This window comes from Taudactylus pleione, unplaced genomic scaffold (genome assembly GCF_031769625.1).
Source record: "Taudactylus pleione unplaced genomic scaffold, aTauple2 ptg000997l, whole genome shotgun sequence".
In the NCBI taxonomy this organism is placed as follows: domain Eukaryota; kingdom Metazoa; phylum Chordata; class Amphibia; order Anura; family Myobatrachidae; genus Taudactylus; species Taudactylus pleione.
In genome coordinates this window covers 1,676,348-1,698,024 of record NW_028285398.1, presented here as the reverse complement: position 1 = coordinate 1,698,024, position 21,677 = coordinate 1,676,348, and the positions used below count along the sequence as shown (strand labels likewise).

General features: G+C 54.2%; 1 protein-coding gene across 2 annotated transcripts in view; it reads left to right on the top strand.

Annotated features, from left to right (window-relative positions):
• Positions 1-61: 61 nt before the first annotated feature.
• Positions 62-21,677, top strand: part of SHC1 (SHC adaptor protein 1) — an 89,458-nt gene continuing 67,842 nt past the window's right edge. Inside the window, exons 1-2 of one of the 2 annotated variants that reach the window (XM_088460991.1) lie at positions 63-206; positions 13,831-13,875. In XM_088460991.1, coding sequence (XP_088317117.1) covers positions 13,864-13,875 — 12 coding nt within the window. In that variant the 5' untranslated portion in view covers positions 63-206; positions 13,831-13,863. Of the gene's footprint in view, positions 207-13,830; positions 13,876-21,677 lie in introns of both variants that reach the window. The other variant, XM_088460992.1, reaches the window with a different exon arrangement.

Sequence of the window (21,677 nt, the reverse complement as noted above, 5' to 3'; positions counted from 1 at the left end):
ACGTCACTAGATGGGATGTTCCTCAAACCGAGGCATGAGCCGCAGCCCATACCAACATGGCTGCCAGTTCCTCCCATAGCGTCATCGTGACGTAGCCGGAAGTACGGAAAGTTTACTCTCTGGGAGGAGACAGGCGGAAAGTTTCCCGAGTGAGGAGTCCGGGCCCGAGACCCCCCTCCCTGCCCGCCCCGCTTCATGCTTCCCCGGTGAGTGCTCCGCCGGCTCCCTGACCCCGGAGCGCTGGCCTATACAGGCGAGAGATGACCTCCTCCCCCACCCAACGGGGCTCGCTCCCTCCCTCTATATCCCGTCACTGACAGCCCGCCCCTTCCCATACCCCCCTGTCACTGACAGCCCGCCCCTTCCCATACCCCCCTGTCACTGACAGCCCGCCCCTTCCCATACCCCCCTGTCACTGACAGCCCGCCCCTTCCCATACCCCCCTGTCACTGAGCGCTCGCCCCTTCCCATACCCCCCTGTCACTGACAGCCCGCCCCTTCCCATACCCCCCTGTCACTGACAGCCCGCCCCTTCCCATACCCCCCTGTCACTGACAGCCCGCCCCTCCCTATACCTCCCTGTCACTGAGCGCTCGCCCCTTCCCATACCCCCCTGTCACTGACAGCCCGCCCCTTCCCATACCCCCCTGTCACTGACAGCCCGCCCCTTCCCATACCCCCCTGTCACTGAGCGCTCGCCCCTTCCCATACCCCCCTGTCACTGAGCGCTCGCCCCTTCCCATACCCCCCTGTCACTGACAGCCCGCCCCTTCCCATACCCCCCTGTCACTGACAGCCCGCCCCTTCCCATACCCCCCTTTCACTGACAGCCCGCCCCTTCCCATACCCCCCTGTCACTGACAGCCCGCCCCTCCCTATACCTCCCTGTCACTGAGCGCTCGCCCCTTCCCATACCCCCCTGTCACTGACAGCCCGCCCCTTCCCATACCCCCCTGTCACTGACAGCCCGCCCCTTCCCATACCCCCCTGTCACTGAGCGTTCGCCCCTTCCCATACCCCCCTGTCACTGAGCGCTCGCCCCTTCCCATACCCCCCTGTCACTGACAGCCCGCCCCTTCCCATACCCCCCTGTCACTGACAGCCCGCCCCTTCCCATACCCCCCTGTCACTGAGCGCTCGCCCCTTCCCATACCCCCCTGTCACTGACAGCCCGCCCCTTCCCATACCCCCCTGTCACTGACAGCCCGCCCCTTCCCATACCCCCCTGTCACTGAGCGCTCGCCCCTTCCCATACCCCCCTGTCACTGAGCGCTCGCCCCTTCCCATACCCCCCTGTCACTGACAGCCCGCCCCTTCCCATACCCCCCTGTCACTGACAGCCCGCCCCTTCCCATACCCCCCTTTCACTGACAGCCCGCCCCTTCCCATACCCCCCTGTCACTGACAGCCCGCCCCTCCCTATACCTCCCTGTCACTGAGCGCTCGCCCCTTCCCATACCCCCCTGTCACTGACAGCCCGCCCCTTCCCATACCCCCCTGTCACTGACAGCCCGCCCCTTCCCATACCCCCCTGTCACTGAGCGCTCGCCCCTTCCCATACCCCCCTGTCACTGACAGCCCGCCCCTTCCCATACCCCCCTGTCACTGACAGCCCGCCCCTTCCCATACCCCCCTGTCACTGACAGCCCGCCCCTCCCTATACCTCCCTGTCACTGAGCGCTCGCCCCTTCCCATACCCCCCTGTCACTGACAGCCCGCCCCTTCCCATACCCCCCTGTCACTGACAGCCCGCCCCTTCCCATACCCCCCTGTCACTGAGCGCTCGCCCCTTCCCATACCCCCCTGTCACTGAGCGCTCGCCCCTTCCCATACCCCCCTGTCACTGACAGCCCGCCCCTTCCCATACCCCCCTGTCACTGACAGCCCGCCCCTTCCCATACCCCCCTGTCACTGACAGCCCGCCCCTTCCGAATACCCCCCTGTCACTGACAGCCCGCCCCTCCCTATACCTCCCTGTCACTGAGCGCCCGCCCCTTCCCATACCCCCCTGTCACTGACAGCCCGCCCCTTCCCATACCCCCCTGTCACTGACAGCCCGCCCCTTCCCATACCCCCCTGTCACTGACAGCCCGCCCCTTCCCATACCCCCCTGTCACTGAGCGCTCGCCCCTTCCCATACCCCCCTGTCACTGACAGCCCGCCCCTTCCCATACCCCCCTGTCACTGACAGCCCGCCCCTTCCCATACCCCCCTGTCACTGACAGCCCGCCCCTCCCTATACCTCCCTGTCACTGAGCGCTCGCCCCTTCCCATACCCCCCTGTCACTGACAGCCCGCCCCTTCCCATACCCCCCTGTCACTGACAGCCCGCCCCTTCCCATACCCCCCTGTCACTGAGCGCTCGCCCCTTCCCATACCCCCCTGTCACTGAGCGCTCGCCCCTTCCCATACCCCCCTGTCACTGACAGCCCGCCCCTTCCCATACCCCCCTGTCACTGACAGCCCGCCCCTTCCCATACCCCCCTGTCACTGACAGCCCGCCCCTTCCCATACCCCCCTGTCACTGACAGCCCGCCCCTCCCTATACCTCCCTGTCACTGAGCGCTCGCCCCTTCCCATACCCCCCTGTCACTGACAGCCCGCCCCTTCCCATACCCCCCTGTCACTGACAGCCCGCCCCTTCCCATACCCCCCTGTCACTGAGCGTTCGCCCCTTCCCATACCCCCCTGTCACTGAGCGCTCGCCCCTTCCCATACCCCCCTGTCACTGACAGCCCGCCCCTTCCCATACCCCCCTGTCACTGACAGCCCGCCCCTTCCCATACCCCCCTGTCACTGACAGCCCGCCCCTTCCCATACCCCCCTGTCACTGACAGCCCGCCCCTTCCCATACCCCCCTGTCACTGAGCGCTCGCCCCTTCCCATACCCCCCTGTCACTGAGCGTTCGCCCCTTCCCATACCCCCCTGTCACTGAGCGCTCGCCCCTTCCCATACCCCCCTGTCACTGACAGCCCGCCCCTTCCCATACCCCCCTGTCACTGAGAGCCCGCCCCTTCCCATACCCCCCTGTCACTGACAGACCGCCCCTCCCTATACCTCCCTGTCACTGACAGCCCGCCCCTTCCCATACCCCGTCACTGAGAGCCCGCCCCTTCCCATACCCCCTGTCACTGAGAGCCCGCCCCTTCCCATACCCCCCTGTCACTGAGGGCCCGCCCCTTCCCATACCCCCCTGTCACTGACAGCCCGCCCCTTCCAATACCCCCCTGTCACTGACAGCCCGCCCCTTCCCATACCCCCCTGTCACTGACAGCCCGCCCCTTCCCATACCCCCCTGTCACTGAGCGCTCGCCCCTTCCCATACCCCCCTGTCACTGAGCGTTCGCCCCTTCCCATACCCCCCTGTCACTGAGCGCTCGCCCCTTCCCATACCCCCCTGTCACTGACAGCCCGCCCCTTCCCATACCCCCCTGTCACTGACAGCCCGCCCCTTCCCATACCCCCCTGTCACTGACAGCCCGCCCCTTCCCATACCCCCTGTCACTGAGAGCCCGCCCCTTCCCATACCCCCCTGTCACTGAGGGCCCGCCCCTTCCCATACCCCCCTGTCACTGACAGCCCGCCCCTTCCAATACCCCCCTGTCACTGACAGCCCGCACCTTCCCATACCCCCCTGTCACTGAGAGCCCGCCCCTTCCCATACCCCCTGTCACTGAGGGCCCGCCCCTTCCCATAACCCCCTGTCACTGACAGCCCGCCCCTTCCCATACCCCCCGTCACTGACAGACCGCCCCTCCCTATACCTCCCTGTCACTGACAGCCCGCCCCTTCCCATACCCCCCTGTCACTGACAGTCCGCCCCTTCCCATACCCCCCTGTCACTGACAGACCGCCCCTTCCCATACCCCCCTGTAACTGACAACCTACAACTTCCCATACCCATCTGTCACTGAGTGCCCGCCCCTTCCTATACCCCCTGTCACTGACGGCCCGCCCCTCCCTATACCCCCTGTAACTAACAGCCCGCCACTTCCCAAACCCCTGTCAGTGACAAGCCCCCTCCTCCCGTCAGTGACAAGCCCCCTCCTCCCTCCTCCCGTCAGTGACAAGCCCCCTCCTCCCGTCAGTGACAAGCCCACTCCCCCTGTCAGTGACAAGCCCTCTCCTTCCTCCTGTCAGTGACAAGCCCCCCCCTCCCTCCCCTGTCAGTGACAAGCCCCCTCCTCCCTCCCCTGTCAGTGACAAGCCCCCTCCTCCCACCCCGTCAGTGACAAGCCCTCTCCTTCCTCCCCCCTGTCAGTGACAAACCCTCTCCTCCCTCCCCCTGTCAGTGACAAGCCCTCTCCTCCCTCCCCCCTGTCAGTGACATGCCCTCTCCTCCCTCCCCCCTGTCAGTGACATGCCCTCTCCTCCCTCCCCCCTGTCAGTGACAAGCCCTCTCCTCCCTCCCCCCTGTCAGTGACAAGCCCTCTCCTCCCTCCCCCCTGTCAGTGACAAGCCCTCTCCTCCCTCCCCCCTGTCAGTGACAAGCCCTCTCCTCCCTCCCCCCTGTCAGTGACAAGCCCTCTCCTCCCTCCCCCCTGTCAGTGACAAGCCCTCTCCTCCCTCCCCCCTGTCAGTGACAAGCCCTCTCCTCCCTCCCCCCTGTCAGTGACAAGCCCTCTCCTCCCTCCCCCCTGTCAGTGACAAGCCCTCTCCTCCCTCCCCCCTGTCAGTGACAAGCCCTCTCCTCCCTCCCCCCTGTCAGTGACAAGCCCTCTCCTCCCTCCCCCCTGTCAGTGACAAGCCCTCTCCTCCCTCCCCCCTGTCAGTGACAAGCCCTCTCCTCCCTCCCCCCTGTCAGTGACAAGCCCTCTCCTCCCTCCCCCCTGTCAGTGACAAGCCCTCTCCTCCCTCCCCCCTGTCAGTGACAAGCCCTCTCCTCCCTCCCCCCTGTCAGTGACAAGCCCTCTCCTCCCTCCCCCCTGTCAGTGACAAGCCCTCTCCTCCCTCCCCCCTGTCAGTGACAAGCCCTCTCCTCCCTCCCCCCTGTCAGTGACAAGCCCTCTCCTCCCTCCCCCCTGTCAGTGACAAGCCCTCTCCTCCCTCCCCCCTGTCAGTGACAAGCCCTCTCCTCCCTCCCCCCTGTCAGTGACAAGCCCTCTCCTCCCTCCCCCCTGTCAGTGACAAGCCCTCTCCTCCCTCCCCCCTGTCAGTGACAAGCCCTCTCCTCCCTCCCCCCTGTCAGTGACAAGCCCTCTCCTCCCTCCCCCCTGTCAGTGACAAGCCCTCTCCTCCCTCCCCCCTGTCAGTGACAAGCCCTCTCCTCCCTCCCCCCTGTCAGTGACAAGCCCTCTCCTCCCTCCCCCCTGTCAGTGACAAGCCCTCTCCTCCCTCCCCCCTGTCAGTGACAAGCCCTCTCCTCCCTCCCCCCTGTCAGTGACAAGCCCTCTCCTCCCTCCCCCCTGTCAGTGACAAGCCCTCTCCTCCCTCCCCCCTGTCAGTGACAAGCCCTCTCCTCCCTCCCCCCTGTCAGTGACAAGCCCTCTCCTCCCTCCCCCCTGTCAGTGACAAGCCCTCTCCTCCCTCCCCCCTGTCAGTGACAAGCCCTCTCCTCCCTCCCCCCTGTCAGTGACAAGCCCTCTCCTCCCTCCCCCCTGTCAGTGACAAGCCCTCTCCTCCCTCCCCCCTGTCAGTGACAAGCCCTCTCCTCCCTCCCCCCTGTCAGTGACAAGCCCTCTCCTCCCTCCCCCCTGTCAGTGACAAGCCCTCTCCTCCCTCCCCCCTGTCAGTGACAAGCCCTCTCCTCCCTCCCCCCTGTCAGTGACAAGCCCTCTCCTCCCTCCCCCCTGTCAGTGACAAGCCCTCTCCTCCCTCCCCCCTGTCAGTGACAAGCCCTCTCCTCCCTCCCCCCTGTCAGTGACAAGCCCTCTCCTCCCTCCCCCCTGTCAGTGACAAGCCCTCTCCTCCCTCCCCCCTGTCAGTGACAAGCCCTCTCCTCCCTCCCCCCTGTCAGTGACAAGCCCTCTCCTCCCTCCCCCCTGTCAGTGACAAGCCCTCTCCTCCCTCCCCCCTGTCAGTGACAAGCCCTCTCCTCCCTCCCCCCTGTCAGTGACAAGCCCTCTCCTCCCTCCCCCCTGTCAGTGACAAGCCCTCTCCTCCCTCCCCCCTGTCAGTGACAAGCCCTCTCCTCCCTCCCCCCTGTCAGTGACAAGCCCTCTCCTCCCTCCCCCCTGTCAGTGACAAGCCCTCTCCTCCCTCCCCCCTGTCAGTGACAAGCCCTCTCCTCCCTCCCCCCTGTCAGTGACAAGCCCTCTCCTCCCTCCCCCCTGTCAGTGACAAGCCCTCTCCTCCCTCCCCCCTGTCAGTGACAAGCCCTCTCCTCCCTCCCCCCTGTCAGTGACAAGCCCTCTCCTCCCTCCCCCCTGTCAGTGACAAGCCCTCTCCTCCCTCCCCCCTGTCAGTGACAAGCCCTCTCCTCCCTCCCCCCTGTCAGTGACAAGCCCTCTCCTCCCTCCCCCCTGTCAGTGACAAGCCCTCTCCTCCCTCCCCCCTGTCAGTGACAAGCCCTCTCCTCCCTCCCCCCTGTCAGTGACAAGCCCTCTCCTCCCTCCCCCCTGTCAGTGACAAGCCCTCTCCTCCCTCCCCCCTGTCAGTGACAAGCCCTCTCCTCCCTCCCCCCTGTCAGTGACAAGCCCTCTCCTCCCTCCCCCCTGTCAGTGACAAGCCCTCTCCTCCCTCCCCCCTGTCAGTGACAAGCCCTCTCCTCCCTCCCCCCTGTCAGTGACAAGCCCTCTCCTCCCTCCCCCCTGTCAGTGACAAGCCCTCTCCTCCCTCCCCCCTGTCAGTGACAAGCCCTCTCCTCCCTCCCCCCTGTCAGTGACAAGCCCTCTCCTCCCTCCCCCCTGTCAGTGACAAGCCCTCTCCTCCCTCCCCCCTGTCAGTGACAAGCCCTCTCCTCCCTCCCCCCTGTCAGTGACAAGCCCTCTCCTCCCTCCCCCCTGTCAGTGACAAGCCCTCTCCTCCCTCCCCCCTGTCAGTGACAAGCCCTCTCCTCCCTCCCCCCTGTCAGTGACAAGCCCTCTCCTCCCTCCCCCCTGTCAGTGACAAGCCCTCTCCTCCCTCCCCCCTGTCAGTGACAAGCCCTCTCCTCCCTCCCCCCTGTCAGTGACAAGCCCTCTCCTCCCTCCCCCCTGTCAGTGACAAGCCCTCTCCTCCCTCCCCCCTGTCAGTGACAAGCCCTCTCCTCCCTCCCCCCTGTCAGTGACAAGCCCTCTCCTCCCTCCCCCCTGTCAGTGACAAGCCCTCTCCTCCCTCCCCCCTGTCAGTGACAAGCCCCCTCCTCCCTCCCCCCTGTCAGTGACAAGCCCCCTCCTCCCTCCCCCCTGTCAGTGACAAGCCCCCTCCTCCCTCCCCCCTGTCAGTGACATGCCCCCTCCTCCCTCCCCCCTGTCAGTGACATGCCCCCTCCTCCCTCCCCCCTGTCAGTGACATGCCCCCTCCTCCCTCCCCCCTGTCAGTGACATGCCCCCTCCTCCCTCCCCCCTGTCAGTGACATGCCCCCTCCTCCCTCCCCCCTGTCAGTGACATGCCCCCTCCTCCCTCCCCCCTGTCAGTGACATGCCCCCTCCTCCCTCCCCCCTGTCAGTGACATGCCCCCTCCTCCCTCCCCCCTGTCAGTGACATGCCCCCTCCTCCCTGTCAGTGACATGCCCCCTCCCCCCTGTCAGTGACATGCCCCCTCCTCCCTCCCCCCCCTGTCAGTGACATGCCCCCTCCTCCCTCCCCCCCCTGTCAGTGACATGCCCCCTCCTCCTCCCCCCCCTGTCAGTGACATGCCCCCTCCTCCCTCCCCCCTGTCAGTGACATGCCCCCTCCTCCCTCCCCCCCCTGTCAGTGACATGCCCCCTCCTCCCTCCCCCCCCTGTCAGTGACATGCCCCCTCCTCCCTCCCCCCCCTGTCAGTGACATGCTCCCTCCTCCCTCCCCCCCCTGTCAGTGACATGCTCCCTCCTCCCTCCCCCCTGTCAGTGACATGTCCCCTCCTCCCTCCCCCCTGTCACGTACATTGACTGCTGTCTGTATATACATAATATAGTAACTGCTAGTATTTTATAGTATACAAGTGTTTACATTTGGCTTTGTTGCCTGTCATTTTAGTGATACAAGTTAACAGTAGCTTTGGAAATTACGGTAATTAACATATACTTGTATTTCATGTCGCTGATAAAAGGAGAAGAAATATGTGAATATTGTTTATTATTATATATTGGATGTACATATATACTCTTATTCTTTCTGGAGGTTTCCCCAATACTCTCCTTTACCTCTGAAACTTCTTTGTATAAAGTCACATTTTGTTGTGGTTAGATTTTACTGAACATGTTATTATGCAGGCAGTACTAGTAGCGGTGTACATGTGGAGGGTGTATATACAGGCAGTACTAGTAGCGGTGTACATGTGGAGGGTGTATATACAGGCAGTACTAGTAGCGGTGTACATGTGGAGGGTGTATATACAGGCAGTACTAGTAGCGGTGTACATGTGGAGGGTGTATATACAGGCAGTACTAGTAGCGGTGTACATGTGGAGGGTGTATATACAGGCAGTACTAGTAGCGGTGTACATGTGGAGGGTGTATATACAGGCAGTACTAGTAGCGGTGTACATGTGGAGGGTGTATATACAGGCAGTAGTAGTGTACATGTGGAGGGTGTATATACAGGCAGTAATAGTAGCGGTGTACAGGTTGAGGGTGTATATACAGGCAGTACTAGTAGCGGTGTACATGTGGAGGGTGTATATACAGGCAGTACTAGTAGCGGTGTACATGTGGAGGGTGTATATACAGGCAGTACTAGTAGCGGTGTACATGTGGGGGGTGTATATACAGGCAGTACTAGTAGCGGTGTACATGTGGAGGGTGTATATACAGGCAGTACTAGTAGCGGTGTACATGTGGAGGGTGTATATACAGGCAGTAGTAGTGTACATGTGGAGGGTGTATATACAGGCAGTAATAGTAGCGGTGTACAGGTTGAGGGTGTATATACAGGCAGTACTAGTAGCGGTGTACATGTGGAGGGTGTATATACAGGCAGTACTAGTAGCGGTGTACAGGTAGAGGGTGTATATACAGGCAGTAGTAGTAGCGGTGTACATGTGGAGGGTGTATATACAGGCAGTAGTAGTAGCGGTGTACAGGTTGAGGGTGTAGATACAGGCAGTAGTAGTAGTGGTGTACAGGTTGAGGGTGTATATACAGGCAGTAGTAGTATCAGTGTACATGTGGAGGGTGTATATACAGGCAGTAGTAGTAGCGGTGTACATGTGGAGGGTGTATATACAGGCAGTAGTAGTAGCGGTGTACATGTGGAGGGTGTATATACAGGCAGTAGTAGTGTACATGTGGAGGGTGTATATACAGGCAGTAGTAGTAGCGGTGTACATGTGGGTGGTGTATATTCAGGCAGTGGTAGTAGCGGTGTACATGTGGAGGGTGTATATACAGGCAGTAGTAGTAGCGGTGTACATGTGGAGGGTGTATATACAGGCAGTAGTAGTAGCGGTGTACATGTGGAGGGTGTATATACAGGCAGTAGTAGTAGCGGTGTACATGTGGAGGGTGTATATACAGGCAGTAGTAGTAGCGGTGTACATGTGGGTGGTGTATATTCAGGCAGTAGTAGTAGCGGTGTACAGGTTGAGGGTGTATATACAAGTAGTAGTAGTAGCGGTGTATATACAGGCAGTAGTAGTAGCGTTGTACAGGTTGAGGGTGTATATACAGGCAGTAGTAGTAGCGCTGTACAGGTGGAGAGTGTATATACAGGCAGTAGTAGTAGCGGTGTACATGTTGGAGGGTGTATATACAGGCAGTAGTAGTAGCGGTGTACAGGTTGAGGGTGTATATACAGGCGGAGAGTGTATTTACAGGCTGTAGTAGTAGCGGTGTACATGTTGGAGGGTGTATATACAGGCAGTAGTAGTAGCAGCGGTGTACATGTGGAGTGTGTATATACAGGCAGTAGTAGTAGCGGTGTACAGGTTGAGGGTGTATATACAGGCGGAGAGTGTATTTACTGGCAGTAGTAGCGGTGTACATGTTGGAGGGTGTATATACAGGCAGTAGTAGTAGCGGTGTACAGGTTGAGGGTGTATATACAGGCGGAGAGTGTATTTACAGGCAGTAGTAGTAGCGGTGTACATGTTGGAGGGTGTATATTCAGGCAGTAGTAGTAGCAGTGTACATGTGGAGGGTGTATATACAGGCAGTAGTAGTAGCGGTGTACAGGTAGAGGGTGTGTGTACAGGTAGTGGTATTTGCGACGATGTACATTAGTAATATTATGGAAGAGGCCATCATTATGTGTAAGTCCTGTAGGAGAAGGTATCAGTTCCTGTTGATAAGGGAGGATCCTCCCTGCATGTGTAGAGGCCTGTCCTGTGCTGAGGAATGAGGGAAATCTGTGAGATCTTATCAGGAGAGCGTGAAGCAGGAAGTGAGTGGGAAAGTGTGTGTGCTGGGTGTATTACAGGTGAGTGACTGTGATACAGGGTCTCCTCACGTCCTGGTCGTGTGTGTGTGCTGGCTGTATTACAGGTGTGTGACTGTGATACATGGTCTCCTCACGTCCTGCTCGTGTGTGTGTGCTGGGTGTATTACAGGTGAGTGACTGTGATACATGGTCTCCTCACGTCCTGGTCGTGTGTGTGTGCTGGCTGTATTACAGGTGTGTGACTGTGATACATGGTCTCCTCACGTCCTGCTCGTGTGTGTGTGCTGGGTGTATTACAGGTGAGTGACTGTGATACATGGTCTCCTCACGTCCTGCTCGTGTGTGTGTGCTGGGTGTATTACAGGTGAGTGACTGTGATACAGGGTCTCCTCACGTCCTGGTCGTGTGTGTGTGCTGGGTGTATTACAGGTGAGTGACTGTGATACAGGGTCTCCTCACGTCCTGCTCGTGTGTGTGTGTGCTGGGTGTATTACAGGTGAGTGACTGTGATACAGGGTCTCCTCACGTCCTGGTCGTGTGTGTGTGCTGGGTGTATTACAGGTGAGTGACTGTGATACAGGGTCTCCTCACGTCCTGCTCGTGTGTGTGTGCTGGGTGTATTACAGGTGAGTGACTGTGATACATGGTCTCCTCACGTCCTGGTCGTGTGTGTGTGCTGGGTGTATTACAGGTGAGTGACTGTGATACAGGGTCTCCTCACGTCCTGCTCGTGTGTGTTTGCTGGCTGTTTTACAGGTGAGTGACTGTGATACATGGTCTCCTCACGTCCTGGTCGTGTGTGTGTGCTGGGTGTATTACAGGTGAGTGACTGTGATACAGGGTCTCCTCACGTCCTGCTCGTGTGTGTCTGCTGGGTGTATTACAGGTGAGTGACTGTGATACAGGGTCTCCTCACGTCCTGCTCGTGTGTGTCTGCTGGGTGTATTACAGGTGAGTGACTGTGATACAGGGTCTCCTCACGTCCTGCTCGTGTGTGTGTGCTGGGTGTATTACAGGTGAGTGACTGTGATACATGGTCTCCTCACGTCCTGCTCGTGTGTGTGTGCTGGGTGTATTACAGGTGAGTGACTGTGATACATGGTCTCCTCACGTCCTGCTCGTGTGTGTGTGTGCTGGGTGTATTACAGGTGAGTGACTGTGATACAGGGTCTCCTCACGTCCTGCTCGTGTGTGTGTGCTGGCTGTATTACAGGTGAGTGACTGTGATACATGGTCTCCTCACGTCCTGCTCGTGTGTGTGTGTGCTGGGTGTATTACAGGTGAGTGACTGTGATACAGGGTCTCCTCACGTCCTGCTCGTGTGTGTGTGCTGGCTGTATTACAGGTGACTGTGATACAGGGTCTCCTCACGTCCTGCTCGTGTGTGTGTGCTGGGTGTATTACAGGTGAGTGACTGTGATACAGGGTCTCCTCACGTCCTGCTCGTGTGTGTGTGTGCTGGGTGTATTACAGGTGAGTGACTGTGATACAGGGTCTCCTCACGTCCTGCTCGTGTGTGTTTGCTGGCTGTTTTACAGGTGAGTGACTGTGATACATGGTCTCCTCACGTCCTGGTCGTGTGTGTGTGCTGGGTGTATTACAGGTGAGTGACTGTGATACAGGGTCTCCTCACGTCCTGCTCGTGTGTGTCTGCTGGGTGTATTACAGGTGAGTGACTGTGATACAGGGTCTCCTCACGTCCTGCTCGTGTGTGTCTGCTGGGTGTATTACAGGTGAGTGACTGTGATACAGGGTCTCCTCACGTCCTGCTCGTGTGTGTGTGCTGGGTGTATTACAGGTGAGTGACTGTGATACATGGTCTCCTCACGTCCTGCTCGTGTGTGTGTGCTGGGTGTATTACAGGTGAGTGACTGTGATACAGGGTCTCCTCACGTGCTGCTCGTGTGTGTGTGCTGGGTGTATTACAGGTGAGTGACTGTGATACATGGTCTCCTCACGTCCTGCTCGTGTGTGTGTGTGCTGGGTGTATTACAGGTGAGTGACTGTGATACAGGGTCTCCTCACGTCCTGCTCGTGTGTGTGTGCTGGCTGTATTACAGGTGAGTGACTGTGATACATGGTCTCCTCACGTCCTGCTCGTGTGTGTGTGTGCTGGGTGTATTACAGGTGAGTGACTGTGATACAGGGTCTCCTCACGTCCTGCTCGTGTGTGTGTGCTGGCTGTATTACAGGTGACTGTGATACAGGGTCTCCTCACGTCCTGCTCGTGTGTGTGTGCTGGGTGTATTACAGGTGAGTGACTGTGATACAGGGTCTCCTCACGTCCTGCTCGTGTGTGTGTGTGCTGGGTGTATTACAGGTGAGTGACTGTGATACAGGGTCTCCTCACGTCCTGCTCGTGTGTGTGTGCTGGGTGTATTACAGGTGAGTGACTGTGATACAGGGTCTCCTCACGTCCTGCTCGTGTGTGTGTGCTGGGTGTATTACAGGTGAGTGACTGTGATACAGGGTCTCCTCACGTCCTGCTCGTGTGTGTGTGCTGGGTGTATTACAGGTGAGTGACTGTGATACAGGGTCTCCTCACGTCCTGCTCGTGTGTGTGTGCTGGCTGTATTACAGGTGAGTGACTGTGATACAGGGTCTCCTCGCGTCCTGCTCGTGTGTGTGTGCTGGCTGTATTACAGGTGAGTGACTGTGATACAGGGTCTCCTCACGTCCTGCTCGTGTGTGTGTGCTGGGTGTATTACAGGTGAGTGACTGTGATACATGGTCTCCTCACGTCCTGCTCGTGTGTGTGCTGGGTGTATTACAGGTGAGTGGAGTGACTGTGATACAGGGTCTCCTCGCGTCCTGCTCGTGTGTGTGTGTGCTGGGTGTATTACAGGTGAGTGACTGTGATACATGGTCTCCTCACGTCCTGCTCGTGTGTGTGCTGGGTGTATTACAGGTGAGTGGAGTGACTGTGATACAGGGTCTCCTCACGTCCTGCTCGTGTGTGTGTGCTGGGTGTATTACAGGTGAGTGACTGTGATACAGGGTCTCCTCACGTCCTGCTCGTGTGTGTGTGCTGGGTGTATTACAGGTGAGTGGAGTGACTGTGATACAGGGTCTCCTCGCGTCCTGCTCGTGTGTGTGTGTGCTGGGTATATTACAGGTGAGTGACTGTGATACAGGGTCTCCTCGCGTCCTGCTCGTGTGTGTGTGCTGGGTATATTACAGGTGAGTGACTGTGATACATGGTCTCCTCACGCCCTGCTCGTGTGTGTGTGCTGGGTGTATTACAGGTGAGTGACTGTGATACAGGGTCTCCTCACGTGCTGGTCAGATCTGTGCTGTGTCCTGTGACCTGACATGTGTGTGTGTGTGTGTGTGTGTGTGTGTGTGTGTGACATACACGGCTGTAACCCTTTCTTGTTGCTGACACGCAGGTACTAGAAGCCCAGGCCGGTGTCGGCACTGAGATGGAGTATGTGGTAAGCGCAGGTTCCCCGTCTTGTGTCGGTGTTGGTGATGGGCTTTGTGCTCTTTCATTGTGGTGCACATTCTGGTTGAGGCCTCTTTTTTCAGGTCATGCTGGGACTTGTAGTTCCACAGCAACTGCAATCACGGATGATTGGCCACTTCTCTCCTTTCCATAAGTATATATAGTTTTCCCTTTATATCATCCGTAGGAACCGTAGTAATAAGTGATGTTACAGAGCCTTCCACAGTCCTATATTACAGTGTGCTCCCGCAGGACCCCTCAGCGGGTGATGTTCCCGTACCCCAGGGCTGGTCATGTGGGGGAGGGGAGGGGAGGGGGGACATGCTTTGTACTGTGTGATTGGGGTGGCCAGGGCAGTGTGTGCGTTGTATAACGTGAATGGTTTTCCCATTGACCCATTAGGCAGCAGTGACGGGGTTAAGCCGCAGCCTCCCGGCCTGGTTTCCTGTGTGCTCCTGATGTGGGGGGAGGCCAGGGAAGTGCAGGAAGCCGGGGGTCTCCAGGGAGCGCTGGGCGGTCAGTTACTCAGGCAGCAGCACAAGAGAGGCCGGGGGTGATGATGGGGAGATTGGGGGGGCAGCGAGCTACTTTCTATATACTGTGTGTATATATATATATATATATATATATATATAAAATCTCTCCTGGGCTCCTCATTTATGGTATTAGTGATAGGACCACCCTGACTCAGACTGAGCCCTCTCCCACCTTACCACCACCTGAGATGGAGGACAGCCATCTTATGGTATCCGCTCTGCCTTGTTCGCGGTCTGTAAGACCCTGGGCCTGCTGCCATTTAATGCTAGCTGGCAGGGGGTCCCTTCTCCCCGAGGTGCCAGGCTCGTCCCCTCTCACTCTTATCACACCTCCAGAAAAGATATGAAGATGGCGGCGTTCTGGGCCCCTTCTCACGCAGTATTTGGGTGTTCCTCATGTAGTTTATCCTCGTGTTTCCTAGATCTAGGGGTAATCTATAACAATCCAACCAATATCTATATATATGTACCTAAGACAAACCACCTGGCTACCCCCATATAATAAACGATAGAGGCCCTTTCAGACTCTGCCGCTGGAGGTGAGCGGTGAGGTGCCCTCAGGCGTAGTGATGGATATAGCTCTGCAGTGCAAGATGATTGACAGGACGGCTGAGAAGCAGCGTCCACACATTGACCGTAATGGCTTCTGCTGTTGTGGTGTTCACCGTCATGGTCCTGGGGTTGTATTGGTTCTGTCGTAGTAACCCCATTATTGTATATACGGTTGTATTGGTTCTATCGTAGTAACCCCATTATTGTATATACGGTGTATTGGTTCTATCGTAGTAACCCCATTATTGTATATATGGTTGTATTGGTTCTATCGTAGTAACCCCATTATTGTATATACGGTGTATTGGTTCTATCGTAGTAACCCCATTATTGTATATACGGTGTATTGGTTCTATCGTAGTAACCCCATTATTGTATATACGGTGTATCGGTTCTATCGTAGTAACCCCTTTATTGTGTATACTGTGTATTGGTTCTATCGTAGTAACCCCTTTATTGTATATATGGTTGTATTGGTTCTATCGTAGTAACCCCTTTATTGTGTATACGGTGTATTGGTTCTATCGTAGTAACCCCTTTATTGTATATACGGTGTATTGGTTCTATCGTAGTAACCCCTTTATTGTATATACGGTGTATTGGTTCTATCGTAGTAACCCCTTTATTGTATATACGGTGTATTGGTTCTATAGTAGTAACCCCATTATTGTATGTACGGTTGTATTGGTTCTATCGTAGTAACCCCATTATTGTATATACGGTGTATTGGTTCTATCGTAGTAACCCCTTTATTGTATGTAGGGTTGTATTGGTTCTATCGTAGTAACCCCTTTATTGTGTATAGGGTTGTATTGGTTCTATCGTAGTAACCCCTTTATTGTATATACGGTGTATTGGTTCTGTCGTAGTAACCCCATTATTGTATGTACGGTTGTATTGGTTCTATCGTAGTAACCCCTTTATTGTATATACGGTGTATTGGTTCTATCGTAGTAACCCCTTTATTGTATATACGGTGTATTGGTTCTGTCGTAGTAACCCCATTATTGTATGTACGGTTGTATTGGTTCTATCGTAGTAACCCCATTATTGTATATAGGGTTATATTGGTTCTATCGTAGTAACCCCATTATTGTATATACGGTTGTATTGGTTCTATCGTAGTAACCCCTTTATTGTATATAGGGTTGTATTGGTTCTATCGTAGTAACCCCTTTATTGTGTATACGGTGTATTGGTTCTATCGTAGTAACCCCTTTATTGTATATACGGTGTATTGGTTCTATCGTAGTAACCCCTTTATTGTATATACGGTGTATTGGTTCTATCGTAGTAACCCCATTATTGTATATACGGTGTATTGGTTCTATCGTAGTAACCCCTTTATTGTATGTAGGGTTGTATTGGTTCTATCGTAGTAACCCCTTTATTGTGTATAGGGTTGTATTGGTTCTATCGTAGTAACCCCTTTATTGTATATACGGTGTATTGGTTCTGTCGTAGTAACCCCATTATTGTATGTACGGTTGTATTGGTTCTATCGTAGTAACCCCTTTATTGTATATACGGTGTATTGGTTCTATCGTAGTAACCCCTTTATTGTATATACGGTGTATTGGTTCTGTCGTAGTAACCCCATTATTGTATGTACGGTTGTATTGGTTCTATCGTAGTAACCCCATTATTGTATATAGGGTTATATTGGTTCTATCGTAGTAACCCCATTATTGTATATACGGTTGTATTGGTTCTATCGTAGTAACCCCATTATTGTATATACGGTTGTATTGGTTCTATCGTAGTAACCCCTTTATTGTATATACGGTGTATTGGTTCTATCGTAGTAACCCCTTTATTGTATATACGGTGTATTGGTTCTATCGTAGTAACCCCATTATTGTATATATGGTGTATTGGTTCTATCGTAGTAACCCCTTTATTGTATATATGGTGTATTGGTTCTATCGTAGTAACCCCTTTATTGTATATATGGTGTATTGGTTCTATCGTAGTAACCCCTTTATTGTATGTAGGGTTGTATTGGTTCTATCGTAGTAACCCCATTATTGTATGTACGGTTGTATTGGTTCTATCGTAGTAACCCCTTTATTGTATATATGGTGTATTGGTTCTATCGTAGTAACCCCTTTATTGTATATATGGTGTATTGGTTCTATCGTAGTAACCCCTTTATTGTATGTAGGGTTGTATTGGTTCTATCGTAGTAACCCCATTATTGTATGTAGGGTTGTATTGGTTCTATCGTAGTAACCCCTTTATTGTATGTACGGTTGTATTGGTTCTATCGTAGTAACCCCATTATTGTATATACGGTGTATTGGTTCTATCGTAGTAACCCCATTATTGTATATATGGTGTATTGGTTCTATCGTAGTAACCCCTTTATTGTATGTAGAGTTGTATTGGTTCTATCGTAGTAACCCCTTTATTGTATATACTGTTGTATTGGTTCTATCGTAGTAACCCCTTTATTGTATATACGGTGTATTGGTTCTGTCGTAGTAACCCCATTATTGTATGTACGGTTGTATTGGTTCTATCGTAGTAACCCCATTATTGTGTATAGGGTTGTATTGGTTCTATCGTAGTAACCCCTTTATTGTGTATAGGGTTGTATTGGTTCTATCGTAGTAACCCCTTTATTGTATGTACGGTTGTATTGGTTCTATCGTAGTAACCCCTTTATTGTATGTACGGTTGTATTGGTTCTATCGTAGTAACCCCTTTATTGTATATAGGGTTGTATTGGTTCTATCGTAGTAACCCCTTTATTGTGTATAGGGTTGTATTGGTTCTATCGTAGTAACCCCTTTATTGTATGTAGGGTTGTATTGGTTCTATCGTAGTAACCCCTTTATTGTGTATAGGGTTGTATTGGTTCTAGCGTAGTAACCCCTTTATTGTATATACGGTTGTATCGGTTCTATCGTAGTAACCCCTTTATTGTTATACGGTGTATTGGTTCTATAGTAGTAACCCCATTATTGTATATAGGGTTGTATTGGTTCTATCGTAGTAACCCCATTATTGTATATACGGTGTATTGGTTCTATAGTAGTAACCCCATTATTGTATATACGGTGTATTGGTTCTATCGTAGTAACCCCATTATTGTATATACGGTGTATTGGTTCTATCGTAGTAACCCCATTATTGTATATACGGTGTATTGGTTCTATCGTAGTAACCCCATTATTGTATATATGGTTGTATTGGTTCTATCGTAGTAACCCCTTTATTGTATATACGGTGTATTGGTTCTATCGTAGTAACCCCTTTATTGTATGTAGGGTTGTATTGGTTCTATCGTAGTAACCCCTTTATTGTGTATAGGGTTGTATTGGTTCTATCGTAGTAACCCCATTATTGTATATACGGTTGTATTGGTTCTATCGTAGTAACCCCTTTATTGTGTATAGGGTTGTATTGGTTCTATCGTAGTAACCCATTTATTGTATATACGGTGTATTGGTTCTATCGTAGTAACCCCTTTATTGTGTATAGGGTTGTATTGGTTCTATCGTAGTAACCCCATTATTGTATATAGGGTTGTATTGGTTCTATCGTGGTAACCCCATTATTGTGTATAGGGTTGTATTGGTTCTATCGTAGTAACCCCTTTATTGTATGTACGGTTGTATTGGTTCTATCGTAGTAACCCCTTTATTGTATATACGGTTGTATTGGTTCTATCGTAGTAACCCCTTTATTGTATATACGGTTGTATTGGTTCTATCGTAGTAACCCCTTTATTGTATGTACGGTTGTATTGGTTCTATCGTAGTAACCCCTTTATTGTATATACGGTTGTATTGGTTCTATCGTAGTAACCCCTTTATTGTATATACGGTTGTATTGGTTCTATCGTAGTAACCCCTTTATTGTATATACGGTTGTATTGGTTCTATCGTAGTAACCCCTTTATTGTATATACGGTTTTATTGGTTCTATCGTAGTAACCCATTTATTGTATATAGGGTTGTATTGGTTCTAGCGTAGTAACCCCTTTATTGTATATACGGGTGTATTGGTTCTGTCGTAGTAACCCCTTTATTGTGTATACGGTTTTATTGGTTCTATCGTAGTAACCCATTTATTGTATATAGGGTTGTATTGGTTCTAGCGTAGTAACCCCTTTATTGTATATACGGGTGTATTGGTTCTGTCGTAGTAACCCCTTTATTGTATGTACGGTTGTATTGGTTCTATCGTAGTAACCCCATTATTGTATGTACGGTTGTATTGGTTCTAGCGTAGTAACCCCATTATTGTATATACGGTTGTATTGGTTCTATCGTAGTAACCCCTTTATTGTATATAGGGTTGTATTGGTGCTATCGTAGTAACCCCTTTATTGTATATAGGGTTGTATTGGTTCTATCTTTACAGCTGGCTGTCACTCTAAGGTAGGTATTTACTATTCTCAGTGCCAAGTTATGTCCATGAATCCGCCTAATGGCACTAGTAATAATGGGCCTGATTCACGCCCGATTGCAACTGCCATGCACGCAATTGGCCGATTGTGACTACGCAGCCCCATCGCAGAGTGACACGCTGTTGCAGGGGCGTGCATAAATTATCCACTGTGATGCCATACGCAGCCTGAGCACTCATAGCGTGTGATGAGGTTAGCAATTACTGAGTAAGGTCAGAGCTTGTGCAAGTGTGCGTGAGGCTGCGATGGTACAGATGTTACCGATGGTCTCACAGTCTTGCTAAGGATTATGGATGTGTGTAAGGTAAAGTGGGCGTCCTTATACAGTGCACTACAGGCGCAGGGACACACCACTCACAGTGCACTACAGGCGCAGCCACACACCACTCACAGTGCTCTACAGGCGCAGCCACACACCACTCACAGTGCACTACAGGCGCAGCCACACACCACTCACAGTGCACTACAGGCGCAGCCACACACCACTCACAGTGCACTACAGGCGCAGCCACACACCACTCACAGTGCACTACAGGCGCAGCCACACACCACTCACAGTGCACTACAGGCGCAGGGACACACCACTCACAGTGCACTACAGGCGCAGCCACACACCACTCACAGTGCACTACAGGCGCAGGGACACACCACTCAGTGCACTACAGGCGCAGGGACACACCACTCACAGTGCACTACAGGCGCAGCCACACACCACTCACTACAGGCGCAGCCACACACCACTCAGTGCACTACAGGCGCAGCCACACACCACTCACAGTGCACTACAGGCGCAGCCACACACCACTCACAGTGCACTACAGGCGCAGGGACACACCACTCACAGTGCACTACAGGCGCAGGGACACACCACTCACAGTGCACTACAGGCGCAGCCACACACCACTCACAGTGCACTACAGGCGCAGCCACATACCACTCACAGTGCACTACAGGCGCAGCCACACACCACTCTCAGTGCACTACAGGCGCAGCCACACACCACTCACAGTGCACTACAGGCGCAGCCACACACCACTCACAGTGCACTACAGGCGTAGCCACACACCACTCACAGTGCAGTACAGGCGCAGCCACACACCACTCACAGTGCAGTACAGGCGCAGCCACACACCACTCACAGTGCACTACAGGCGCAGCTACACACCACTCACAGTGCACTACAGGCGCAGGGACACACCACACACAGTGCACTACAGGCGCAGGGAAACACCACTCACAGTGCACTACAGGCGCAGGGAAACACCACTCACAGTGCACTACAGGCGCAGCGACACACCACTCACAGTGCACTACAGACGCAGCGACACACCACTCACAGTGCACTACAGACGCAGGGACACACCACTCACAGTGCACTACAGACGCAGTGACACACCACTCACAGTGCACTACAGACGCAGGGAAACACCACTCACAGTGCACTACAGGCGCAGCCACACACCACTCACAGTGCACTACAGGCGCAGCCACACACCACTCACAGTGCACTACAGGCGCAGCCACACACCACTCACAGTGCACTACAGACGCAGCCACACACCACTCACAGTGCACTACAGACGCAGCCACACACCACTCACAGTGCACTACAGGCGCAGGGACACACCACTCACAGTGCACTACAGGCGCAGGGACACACCACTCACAGTGCACTACAGGCGCAGGGACACACCACTCACAGTGCACTACAGGCGCAGGGACACACCACTCACAGTGCACTACAGGCGCAGCCACACACCACTCACAGTGCACTACAGGCGCAGCCACACACCACTCACAGTGCACTACAGGCGCAGCCACACACCACTCACAGTGCACTACAGGCGCAGCCACACACCACTCACAGTGCACTACAGGCGCAGCCACACACCACTCACAGTGCACTACAGGCGCAGCCACACACCACTCACAGTGCACTACAGGCGCAGCCACACACCATCACGGTGCAGTACAGGCGCAGCCACACACCACTCACAGTGCACTACAGGCGCAGCCACACACCACTCACAGTGCACTACAGGCGCAGGGAAACACCACTCTCAGTGCACTACAGGCGCAGCCACACACCACTCTCAGTGCACTACAGGCGCAGCCACACACCACTCACAGTGCACTACAGGCGCAGCCACACACCACTCACAGTGCACTACAGGCGCAGCCACACACCACTCACAGTGCACTACAGATGCAGGCACACACCACTCACAGTGCACTACAGGCGCAGGGAAACACTACTCACAGTGCACTACAGACGCAGCCACACAC